We start from the raw sequence: 13,183 nt of genomic DNA on the forward strand, positions 1-13,183 counted from the left end.
ATAAATGTTATAAATTGCTTTTAAACATTTTAAAATAAAAATAAAAATAATTTTTCATGTTTGAGATCCTTTAACTTCTTATCCTTGTTATTAATCATTAACGTAAATGAAGAATACACGTAATAACAGTAAGAAATAGCATTGGATGGTAAGGAATAAATTTTCCTCCTCAAAGTTAAAAACTGGGGTCACTGAAAAAAGTTACTTACTGCACAATCCTTTGGTCTCTCCAGAGACTTCATATCTAACTTTGAATTTAAGCACACTGGAAATGACTGCTAATGACATCTATCAGTCCTTGTCTTTTGTTTTCTTCACCATACATGGGTTTTGAATTTCCACATTAGACAGCTGCTCAAGGCCACCGTTTCTATACAGGCAAATACAAAGGTGTCTCCTTTCTCATCATATTGGCTGCGTTCCCTTTCCAGTTCTCTATCAGCTCTCTTTACCTGATCCTTCCACCCTTTGGCACAAATTCCCATGATGGTTTCTCTGATGGACACAGCTGTCTCTATTTACTTTACAGCCCCATCATTGTATTCATACATAACTGAGGCACTCACAATTGTATTATACAAGAGCTTTTCAAGCTACTTTAGAAATCAAATACCTGCACCATCAAAACAATATCCTCATTAAGTGGAGAATTTGTCATTCTACGTGCACTCTCGCCCTAATTCTTCAAGAATTAGAAACTAATCACTGGAAAAAAAACTACGCGGCACAGGCACAGAGGCTACATACAACAAATGCTACTCTCAGTATGCCTACTGCCTCTGCACCAACTTTTAAGCGCCCCAGGCAAACTGGCTTATACACATGGGCCAGCCCAAATTCATAGAAACATGACTCGTTCCACCCGCTAAAAGTTTCAGTCTGTGTAAAGAAAAGGTGGGTGGGGGTTGATGCTACAATTAAAGAAAAAGAAGCTTCTTTCAAGTTAGGAAATGGCTCATTTGTTCTTTGATCTTAAATATCAGGTTATGTGAAATTTTGTTCAATGTGTTGATGTAAATCACTTTAGGTGAAGCTGTAACTCAGAAACAAAAAAGCTAAACTCCTTCATATAAATTTTTGCCAAATATCATCAATCTTACCAAGTCTACATCACTCACATAAATCCAATCTCTAGGGTTTTCCAGTCAAGTAAAATAATATGTAACTAACAATGAGATACTTCTTAACAGAAGTACTATGGATTGGGGTATTCACAGATGAAAGGGACAGGTTGGGAAGAGCTGTTGTGGAATGCTACAACAGACAGTATTCAGAGCATGAGGAGACAAATCACAAATGTGTTGCTGTCATTGCCGTTGATGCTTTTTCAACTCTGTAAACTATATACTCAAATATACAACCAGAAGCACCTGAATCAACAAAATGAACATATATATACATAAGCAGTACCCAAAACAAAACAAAACAAAAACCCCAGGACATTACAGAATCCCAAAAGCCCTCTCTCATATACCTTTCCAGCCCTCTTCTCCCAAGGCTACATACTACCCTGTCTTCTGACGACCATACTAAACATCCTCAAAAGACATTGCTGGGTTCTAATACACAGTTTATTACACTTATTTCCATCTTTTATCCCTAGAAATGTACTTTTATACTACCCCATTTCTCAACATTTTAAGTAATACTCATTTCAGATTTAATGAAATATACACTAAATAGATGCTATGGCATCCCCAAATCATGACAGCCATTTTACAAATACTACAATGAAAGAAGAGGTGATAATCCTAATGGATCAGGGATTACTAAAAATTCACTTCTGTGGGCCTCAAGCCACTTGACCAGGACTTACTAATAAAATTATAGGTCACTCATAAAGCACTAAAGTGACACTCGTAAAGCATCATTCCAGATCTCTTATCATGAACAATTCACAGAATACAAGAGAGCCTAATATTTTTTTTAAGATTTTATTTATTTATTTGATAAATAAATAAAGAGATCAGGTATGCAGAGAGGCAGGCAGAGAGAGAGGGGGAAGCAGGCTCCCTGCTGAGCAGAGAGCCCCGATGCGGGGCTTAATGCCAGAACCCTGGGATCATGACCTGAGCCAAAGGCAGAGGCTTAATCCACTGAGCCACCCAGGCACCCCATGAGAGCCCAACATTCTAATAATACTTATTTCAACTATTCAGTGGGTCCAGCAATACAAAGGGAAGCATTTAGGACCACACGACAAAGATGTTCCAAAGGTGGTGCGTGGGTGGCCCAGTCAGTTAAGTAAGCATCTGCCTTTGGCTCAGGTCATGATCCCAGGTCCTGGGATCAAGCCCCACGTTGAGCCCCACATTAGGCTCCCTGATCAGCTGGGAGTCTGCTTCTCCCTCTGCCCTTCCCCCTACTCATGTGCTCACATGCTCTCTCTCTCTCTCAAATAAATAAGATGTCCCAAAGGATATCAACTTAAAAAGAAAGTACAAAGGCATTAAGAAAAAGTAATAATGATTCACTCTCCCATTCATTTTTATCAAACTTCACTAATAATTTGTACTTGCTAAAGACTCATAAAACAGAAGCTCCTATTCCCAAAAGGAGAAACACTCCAAGTACTGGAGAGATACTCAAGAGATGATGACTACAAACATGTAACTTTCAAATATCAGATTTTCTGGATTTACTCCAACACAATATATAGGAGAAACTTCACTCTTATATCCAAACATATATTCACTTCTTTAAATATCCATGAAACACCATTAATTTCCAGCTCAGTCCGACATATCGCTTTTCCTGGAAATCAGTACTGATCCTATATTAATAATTCTCTTCCTCATCTGATGACTTTTAAAAGAGTTGCAGTACATTCTAAACCATTTTGGTTAACTAAACATCTTGGAAAAGGACCACTGATGCTTTGAAACCAGAAAATCTTTGTAATAAATGTTTTCCATCTTTAGCAAACTGAGTTTTATTCTTACAAGAAGCAAAAATAAACATCAGTAATATTTTTTAAGTTAGTTAGAACATATGGATATATTATACTTTCCATGTGGCCCTTACTTCCTTCATGTAAATCAAGCTAGATAACTTTGCTCTCAAGGAGATTACTACCTAGTGGCAGAGACAGAACAAGTAAACACAAAATGCATACAGTAACATGGAAAGTTAAGCGTCTTAACAGAGACAACAATTACATGTTATAAAAGCATTCCCAAAAGGTGTTGAGTAATTAAAGAGGTCTGTAATCAAATAAATCAGAGAAATATATAAATGCAGTAAATAAATTTAAGCAGGTTAAAATGCTAGTCACCATTGCCATTCTCCAACAGAAGGCAGCGTTTCCTGAGTATATGTGACCAGGGCACCTTGATTCCCACAGCATGTTGAAGGTCTACTGTTCTGCCAACAGAATTTGAGAACTGCTATCTTTGGGGACTTAAAAGAAGGCAAGGTTACTTTAAGCCAAAGGTGTCAGGAAATAGTTCACATAAGAACTAATACAGACACTCAGCCAAGAAAGATAGGCAGGATTAAGACATTCTGGGAAAGGAGGGTGCTGGTATAAAGGCCAATTCAGACAGGAAAATAAAGCAACAGTGCACCTGCAAAGAAATGAGAATGAATGGGGTTCAAAGTAAATGCAGCATAAGCAGCATGAAAAAGGAATTGTAGAAATAGTTAACAAGGATATTGGATACTGATAAAGAAGATCCTTGTGTGTGAAAAACCTTGGGAGATCGGATGGTAAAAAATATACAGGATTCATGTCCCTATTGGCCCAGGACATTTCCAGTACACATGTTGACCAGACTTGTTCAGAATTAAATTAGTATGGCAGTTATTCAAATCGGAAGACCTCAGTTTAGATGATAAATTATATATGATAATTTGGAAATGACCTCTGGAGAGGTACAAATGAAAAAGATTGTTCATGAATTGATAATTGTTGAAACTAGGTAAGTACATGGTGGTTCATTATACCACTACGTTCTTTAAATAACATTATGTACTTCCCAAAATAAAAATTTAAAAAAATTCTTGAACAACATACACAGGAGATGAAATAGTATTTGTATGGCATTAATGGTTTAATAAAACACAATATTTTCACCATATCACTAAATGTTTATCAAAAAGAGAAAAATCATTAAAAATCAAAAATACATTTAATTATTTTAAAGTAACTAAAAATTCATCTTTCTGTAAGAAATGCATAATTTCCTGTGAAGTGTGTAAATCTGGCAATTCACAGACCTGTACCCCTGGGGCTAAGAATACATTATATGTTTGTAAAAAATTTTTTAAATTATTTTTAAAATAAATAAATAAATAATAAAGCAAAAAAAAAAAAAAAAAGAAAGAACCACATAATTTCAAGTAAGAGTGAAAACTAAGAATACATTTTCTAGTCACTCTTCTTTTGCTTAAAAACATTTTCATTCTTATTTCCACTATAAATGATTTAATTGAGAAATTACGGTAAAATCCCAAGAGTATATGAAATTTCCTTAATTTTGACAATGTGGCACTTTCTATATCAATTCTGCCAATTGATTCAAGAGTTTTATGTATCTGAGTTTTTAGGTCAGACAGAAAATCTGTAAGTAGGCCCAAGTTAAAACATTCTACAAACAAATCTTTCTATAGCAAAATCTCAAATTGCAAAATACTCCTCCACAAAATTGGCAAATATTGTCAATGTACAAAAAACAAAGATTTTAAATATTTTTTTTTTAAGATTTATTTATTTATTTGACAGAGAGAGATTACAAGTAGGCAGAGAGGCAGGCAGAGAGAGAGAGGAGGAAGCAGGCTCCCTGCTGAGCAGAGAGCCCGATGCGGGGCTTGATCCCAGGACCCTGGGATCATGACCTGAGCCGAAGGCAGCGGCCTAACCCACTGAGCCACCCAGGCGCCCCAAAAAACAAAGATTTTAGAAGACAAATTGCATTTATAGCCTACAGTATCATAGGTTTTTATAAATTGTTACATGTAGGTCCTTATTCAAAGGGATACATTCACCCCAATGTTTATAGCAGTATTATCAACAATAGCCAAATTATGAAAAGAGCCCTAATGTCCACTGATTGGTGAATGGATAAAGAGGATGTGTGTGTGTGTGTGTGTGTGTGTGTGTGTGTGAACACACACACACGAATATTACTCAGCCATCAAAAAGAATGAAATCTTGCCATTTGCATGGCATGGATGGAGCTAGATAGTATTATGCTAAGTGAAATCAATCAGCCAGAGAAAGACAAACACCATATGAAGAGAAAGACAAACACTCACATATGGAATTTAAAAGACAAAACAGATGAATACAGTGGGGGGCAAACCAGAAAAAAGACTCTTAACTCCAGAAAACAAATGGATGGTTACTTGAAGGGAGGTGATCAGGGAATGGGTTAAATAGATAATGGGTATTAAGAAGGGCACTTGTGGGCGCCTGGGTGGCTCAGTAGGTTAAGTGACTGCCTTCGGCTCAGGTCATGATCCTCGAGTCCCACATCGGGCTCCCAGCTCCCTGGGGAGTCTGCTCCTCCCTCTGATCTTCTCCCTCTCATGCTCTCTCTCTCTCTCTCTCTCAAATAAATAAATAAAATTAAAAAAAAAAAAAAAAGAAGGGCACTTGTGATGAGCACTGGGTGTTGTATATAAGTGACGAATCATTAGATACTACATCTGAAACTAACACTACACTGCGTTAACTAACTGGCTTTAAATATAAACTTTAAGGAAAAAATGAAACAAATACATTTCCCATTACCTGTTAAATAACAGACACTCATGTTAGTAGAAACATATTTCACCTATTTGTAAGAGGTATACAATTAAGGATATAAGGTAGATCTACATCATTTTATAGAAAATTTTATTAGACCATCTAAGCTTAAAAGTTACTATTATCACATATAATTTTGCCCATTTTCTTAATTAAACAGAGTACTCTGAAAGGCCTATTCTCATTCTAGTGTATCAAAAATATTAAAAAGCCAGTGTCCTTCAAATCTAATTATAAATTCAATATATAAATCTAGTGATTTTATGCTAAGTGAAACAAGTCAGGGAAGAACAAGTATCATATGATTTCACTCATATGTGAACTTTAAGAAACAAAACAAATGACCAAAGAGTCCAAAAAAAGACTTACATACAGAGAATGAACTGGGAGGGGGAGGTGGGTGGGTAAAATAGGTGAAGGAGATTAAGAATGCACTTTTAGTGATGAGTATTGTGATATATAGGAATGTTGTATTATTACATTGTGTATCTGAGACAAATATAACACTGTATTAATTATATGTGAATTTTCATTTTTATTTAAATCTAAAGATTTTAAATTGCTCCTTTATAATAAAGCTCATTTTTTCTTTTAAAATTTTATCCTGGGTATTTAATTACTGAAAATCTGTATTTTTTACTTATTTACTAAAAAAACCCAACATCATAAAGATGCTCTATAAAGATTTCTATTATATTAACTTCTCTTTAGTTACTATAATAACTGATTTTATACCCAACACTTATTACAAAGAAAGAAACAAATCTACTGATAAATACGATATTACTTTCAGCCTAATGTTTAAATAAGGTTTAAATTTCAAAACATATACTGCCGCTTAAATAAACTATCTTAACAAGTAATGATTTGGGATGTTTTCCTCCAATTTTACACTCAGCTGAGGGAGCAAAAGCTATCATTACATTTTAAAAATAAAAAAGAAAGTAGGTCTAGGTTCCTGACCTTATTTTAGAAGGAAAAAGCGGCTACTAAGGAATACAGACTCTAAGTGTAAAATTAATATGAGATATTGGACTTTGCAGAAGCCAAGACACACACATCGTTGATTAATGATGAAGTACAGAAGACCACTGATAAAATGTAAGATAAATGCTCAGGAAAACCTGGTATCTGAATCTGGCTGAAATATTCATACTCTGTCCTGATTCACTGCTCTGTAGCTCACAAATATGGAGGTAATAGACTTATACATGATTACTCATATACATTCTATTTCTCTAATTATTTTAATTATAATAACGAGTAACACAAATACAGTGTAATATATTAATGCATAAGAACTGTATAAAAAGAATATACTAAAACAGGCCATGTAATATCCAAAGCTGCCCATATTATATATAAAATACATTTGTGAATGAAGATGTTATTAACAAATATATGCTCCTCAAAAACCTTTTAATTTTTTTACATATAGATGTGAAAACACAAGATCCTGGCTAATGATCTACATTTTTTTTTAAAGATTTTTATTTATTTATTTGACAGACAGATCACAAGTAGGCAGAGAAGCAGGCAGAGAGAGAGGAGGAAGCTGGCTCCCCGCTAAGCAGAGAGCCCAATGCGGGGCGATCCCAGGACCCTGGGATCATGACCTGAGCTGAAAGCAGAGGCTTTAACCCACTGAGCCACCCAGGTGCCCCTAATGATCTACATTTAATAATTATTAACCACAAATAAATTTCTGATTACCATAAAATCAATGATAGCTGAATTAATGTACTCACTCACTCGTTCAAGAAATATTTAATGAGATCCTACGCTGGGCTAGTTCAATGTCCCAGGGGCTAAATATATGAATGGTAGACATTAGAGTTTGTGAGAAAACAAAAATTATCTCAATGAACATAATCTCCATTACTATCTTTGTAGATCTGTCAGAGACTATTGCAAGCTAAGACAAACTCTCATAATTATTCTTCCTAATCTACCAAATTATAAACTATGCATTATAATGAATTATTGTATTATGTGTTATATATTTTATATAATGTATGCAATTACCTATAAATGATAATGTATCAGTTATCTCAGGAACATGACCTCTAATCAGAAAAGATATGTCTACTACCCAGGGCTTAATATATAGTAGGTATCAGGTAAACACCTAATGAATAAGTATGTAAATAGTTGTGGTATTTCAAGAGCAACAGCAATATGAGTTGGATTGCCTAGTTATAAAAAAACTGAAATTTGATCCAACAAAACTATCTCTACATCACGTGCATAATCAGACTCCGGAAAAAAACAGCTTACAGCTTTGATGGAGAGTTCAAGAAGTTAAAACACAAGAATGAAAACTACTGTTTTACTAGTGTGTAGTGAAAAAAAAAAAAATTCTAGTATATGTGCTCCAGAAGGAAGCAAAAAAAAGAAAATTCTAACTCCAGACTTTATTTGAACTCTATTCCTGCTGGAATCTCCTTCACCTCTTGGCCCGCCCCAGAGACTTGGGACTTCCCAGCCCCTCCCTACCACTGCATGAACCAATTCCTTTCAGAAAAAACATCAATCAGCCAGTCAGTGAGTATGTATGCGGCTCCAGATTCCTGCACTTTCAAATAGTACTGGAAGTCGTGGGAGACGAAGAAAAAAGGAGGGAGAAAAGAAAGAGACGGGCACATTTCTCTAAGTTTCAGATCCCTCATATATGATAATCCAGTTATCTCTTCAAGAATATTATGTTAATGAAATAATTTAACAACAGCTTCAAAAGTATGGCATGGCTACATGAACCTAAATTAATCAAAATTACTCAAGGAGAGTATGTAAGGAGAAACTGAGGCAACATAGTACAAGCCTTGCTCACTAAGAGGAAAAAAATGTGTTGTGGGTTGTAAATACATACCATAAAATGAGAGTAGTAAGAGATCCACAAAAACACAGGAATATCGAAACAACTAAAACTAACCACAAAATACTAATGTAACGTTTACAATAAGTTTGCTGAGTCTATCAAATAGCATAAACTCAAAAGCATATTATAAGAAATAAACCAAGTTGATACATACTTGTGACAAAAAATTTTTTTGTGAAAGTACAGCTATCAAAGGCAGCAATTTTCTCCTGTAAGACTACAACGAGGATCCTAAAATTAGAGGGGGAGGAAAAAAACAACAAAAAATGAGAATGTGAAATTCAGTAAATTAAATCATAAATAAGTTAAATCATTAGATTTAAAGAAGTATCCACTAATGCAATTTAGTCAAGAAACATCAGCCTCTTAAAATGTAAAAACAGAACCACAAAATCCTTACTGTAATCAAGAAAGACAGGATTAGAAGAAGAAAAGTCACAGAAGAAACTACAGCTCAAAACATTATTTTCTTCTAAATAAAACTTTATTTTCATTCATTATAAATCAAATAAATCTATCTTCATTAGGAATGTATGAAATCAATAAACTGCTGGCTATTTACTAAAAGTGTTTTTCCAGTGTGGGCTCAAAGTCATGGAATTAAACATAAAATGGATTTATGTAACCTGTCACTTAAAATGATTGCTGAATTTCCCAATGCAAGAGCAAAAGAAAGAAAGAAACCCAAGCTCAGACAACTGTTATTCAGTATAAATGAGTCATTTATGATTGACTCAATATATTAAAATTTAATCAGAATCTCTATGAACTATATCTTTCCCCAGAACCCAAGATTTGTAAAAAAAAAAAAAAAAAAAAAAATAGAAAAATAAGAGTTAGAAAGTATTTTATAACCAAAATTCCTAAAATACATCCCAGATGAGGTTACTTTATAAATTATGTTTTTGAGTATTTTTCTTTGCATAACACTAATATAAAGATCCAAACTGCAAAGTTATTTTAATAATCAAATAAAAGATTACAATTGTTAAATATTTAACATGCTCAGGGTATTTTTCCAAATTTGAGGGAAGTAAATCTGAGTAACAGATGTTAATGATGAGTGGGGAAAAAAGAAAATGTTGTCTTTAACATGGATGCTTTATTAATCTTGTTCATTTGCTAATGCAGAACAAAATCCTTAACACAGCTGACAACAGATAATAAATGATTCTGTCATGGCACTTAACATAAGAAACCAACCAATCATCAGACCCAGTTAAAAGGCTTAGAGAATCCATAATAAAAAGGTGACAAACTTAAAAGAAAGAAAATGCAGAGACAAACAGAGATAAAAATGTTTTCTTATAATCAAGCAGCCCCTCCCCATAGTAGAGTAACATACAAAATCATTTCCATAAGGACGGATTAATTTATCATGAATATTCCTAAATCTAAAAGACTGTGCCATATCACTGATTTGCAAAACCAAATGCAGAATTAACCAGAGAATCAGATTTGACATTTTATAGAGCAAAACCTAAGCAGTATCCTGACATCCGCATGATAACTTTACCTCTAACCTTTACCACATTTGAATTCATGTAACTTCTAAATTTTTTAAAATTACAGAATGTGTCCAAACCAACAGGTGTTTTTGTTGGAACATATATCTTCAATGGTTTTTCATTTTTAAAAAAGGCGAATATGAACCTTTGCTACATCAAAAAAAATTCCAGAGAATTTTATAATCACTTTTCATTAATGACATCTCATATTCATAAATCACTTTTATCTGCTTTTACTCCTACTCAGAAGTTTCACCATCATTAATCACCTATGATGAGCACACAGATGACTATGAAAAGATTAACTGCATCAATTTTATGGTAATTTATGTATGTTGAAATATTAAATGTGATCATTATTTCACAGTTAAAATTAAAAGTAATAAACACAAAAATATCTGTTTTAAGAAAAGTTGACCTAACTGCATCATCCAGAAACAAAGTATTTGGAATAAGTACAGATTTACTATAACAGTTCAAAAAAATAATGCCTGAAATACATTTTTAAAAATTCAACTGCACTGCGTTTTTGTTTTCTAGTATATTTGTGTATTTGTACACATTTGTATACAAATGTACAGGTAAATTGTGACCTAAAAATCTTATTTGTACTTAATCTCCCTTTCCAAAGTGTGTTTAAGTTTCTGTTTGACTAAATATGTACATAATCTATTTTGTGAGAACACAAAGGACACTTGAAGAAGAGCTTTCATTATATTTTCCCCAGGTTAAATATATTACCCACTAGATCCACCCACTCAATAATGCTGATTTTGAATAATTTGATGTGTCATTGGATAATTACATTATCCCAGCAATAATATTTCTGTTTCCTATAATTTTGAGTTTGAAGTATAAATATGCATAATAATTAGATCTCTACTATAAATGGCACCCTATCACTGAACAGCTTTTCTTTACCCTATTTCATTTTTCTGCTTGAATTCAAATACTTTTTTTTTTTTTTTTTTTTAAAAAGACACATTTATTCAGCGTCATGATCAGACTATTACATTTAGCAATCAACAGCATGGGTGCAAAAAAAAAAAAAAAAAAAAAATCTACATTAAAACCCTTTGTTGGAATGCTTTACACTTTCCACAGAACAGAAACTAAAATAACCTGTTATACAATTAGTCACAAATACAGTCCTCGAGTTTTTTTGCCCATACACATGAGTATTGTCTAAAACATGTCTTCTTTGTAGCAGCTAGGCCCTGCCACCACTGTGCTTGGCTGAGTTCACAAATCTGTTGTAACCTGTAGCTTCCCTGTCACTTCTCTGGCTCTCCTCTCCTGCTAAGCTTTGTTTCCTGGCAGTAATTAAAACCTTCTGCCACTGCCATAGCTGCTGCTGCTGCTGGAACCACCATAGCCACCTTGGTTTCGTGGTTTGGCGAAGTATTGGCCTCCACCACCATAAGGGCCAGAGCTTCTGCCTCCAAAATTGCCTCCTTTCATGGGTCCAAAATTTGAGGATTGATTGTTGTAATTGCCAAAATCATTATAGCTTCCGCCACCTCCAAAGTTGCTTCCATCATTACCAAATCCGTTATAGCCATCCCCACTGCCACCATATCCACCACCACCTCGACTGCCACCAAAGCCACCTCGACCACTGAAGTTTCCTCCGCGACCAAAGTTGTCATTCCCACCAAAACCACCTCCACGACCACCACCAAAGTTTCCAGAACCACTTCGACCTCTTTGGCTGGATGAAGCACTAGCCATCTCTTGCTTAGAGAGCGCTTTCCTTACTTCACAGTTGTGGCCATTCACAGTATGGTATTTTTGAATGACAATCTTGTCTACAGAATCATGGTCATCAAATGTTACAAAAGCAAAACCCCTCTTTTTGCCACTGCCTCGGTCAGTCATGATCTCAATCACTTCGATTTTCCCATACTGTTCGAAATAATCTCTTAGATGATGTTCTTCAGTGTCTTCTTTAATGCCACCAACAAAAATCTTTTTCACAGTTAAGTGGGCACCAGGTCTTTGAGAATCTTCTCTTGAGACAGCCCTCTTTGGTTCCACAACTCTTCCATCCACCTTGTGTGGCCTTGCATTCATGGCTGCATCCACCTCCTCCACAGTGGCATAGGTGACAAACCCAAAGCCTCTGGAGCGCTTGGTGTTCGGATCTCTCATTACCACACAGTCCGTAAGTGTTCCCCATTGCTCAAAATGGCTCCTCAGACTCTCATCGGTTGTTTCAAAGCTCAGACCTCCGATGAAGAGCTTCCGCAGCTGTTCAGGCTCTTTGGGAGACTCTGACTTAGACATGACGGCGGTGGGAGGGGAGACTTTAACGATGCTTACTCGGCGGCGTCCACAGGCAGAAACTTGAATTCAAATACTTTTATCATTAGTATCAAACCCACATGTTCTTTTAGTTTATATTTGTCAGGTATGTCTTTACCTTCTTTTTACAGCCAACCTGAGTCATTCTTCGAATCTCTTTAAAATCTAACCTGAGAGTCTTTTATTACAAAATTTATTTTATATTGACACAGTATAAATTATTGTGTTTTCCACATTCCATGTATTTGTTTTTTTATGAGATGTAAGATTTACAGTTTCCATCCGTGACCTCGATCAAAATATTTACCATTGCAGGGCTGCAGTTTTCTCAAATGTAAAAGGAAGTACTGAGTAACAGAGATTCTGAAAGCCCCTATCTTCCCTAATGTTCAGTGGCTATAAACTAATTCTTCATTGTCATTAGGACAGGTTCAACCCAGATCTGAGTATTTTCCTAGAAATGAAAGAAGGAAAATGTGCCTAGTCCATGTTTTAGCTCTACTGAGAAATATAAAGAAATAACAACATTTAAAAGCCATTTTATTGTTCAGAATATGCTTTGTTTTGATGAATGTTAACAGGAAATTTATACTGCATATCACAAACCACAGATCCACATACATTCTATTCATTAACATTATGTTATGCATGTAAAAAAGTTCCTCAAAGCAATACTTAATCTTTGTACATTTGCTCAGATACTTTTCATTCTTTTCCATTTCAGTTTTTAAATGCTAGTTATGA

The 13,183-nt window shown here is 34.7% G+C and overlaps 2 protein-coding genes across 9 annotated transcripts in view; both read right to left on the reverse strand.

Moving 5' to 3' along the window:
- The window catches only part of BCAS3 (BCAS3 microtubule associated cell migration factor), a 592,158-nt gene that overhangs the window by 436,582 nt on the left and 142,393 nt on the right, over nucleotides 1-13,183 (reverse strand). For all 8 annotated transcript variants that reach the window (XM_059378918.1, XM_059378915.1, XM_059378916.1 and 5 more), the window contains exon 9: nucleotides 8,782-8,858. In XM_059378918.1, the coding sequence (XP_059234901.1) occupies nucleotides 8,782-8,858 (77 nt within the window). The remainder of the gene's footprint in view (nucleotides 1-8,781; nucleotides 8,859-13,183) is intronic.
- On the reverse strand, nucleotides 11,174-12,475 carry LOC132004419 (heterogeneous nuclear ribonucleoprotein A1). Its single transcript, XM_059380833.1, has one exon. The coding sequence runs from the start codon at nucleotides 12,419-12,421 to the stop codon at nucleotides 11,459-11,461; it is 963 nt and encodes a 320-aa protein (XP_059236816.1). The 5' UTR covers nucleotides 12,422-12,475; the 3' UTR covers nucleotides 11,174-11,458.

The sequence above is a fragment of the Mustela nigripes genome, chromosome 16 (genome assembly GCF_022355385.1).
Source record: "Mustela nigripes isolate SB6536 chromosome 16, MUSNIG.SB6536, whole genome shotgun sequence".
In the NCBI taxonomy this organism is placed as follows: domain Eukaryota; kingdom Metazoa; phylum Chordata; class Mammalia; order Carnivora; family Mustelidae; genus Mustela; species Mustela nigripes.

What these genes read in the sequence shown, in the direction of transcription:
- LOC132004419 (XM_059380833.1), bottom strand. Translation starts at nt 12,421, where the DNA reads ATGTCTAAGTCAGAGTCTCCCAAAGAGCCTGAACAGCTGCGGAAGCTC.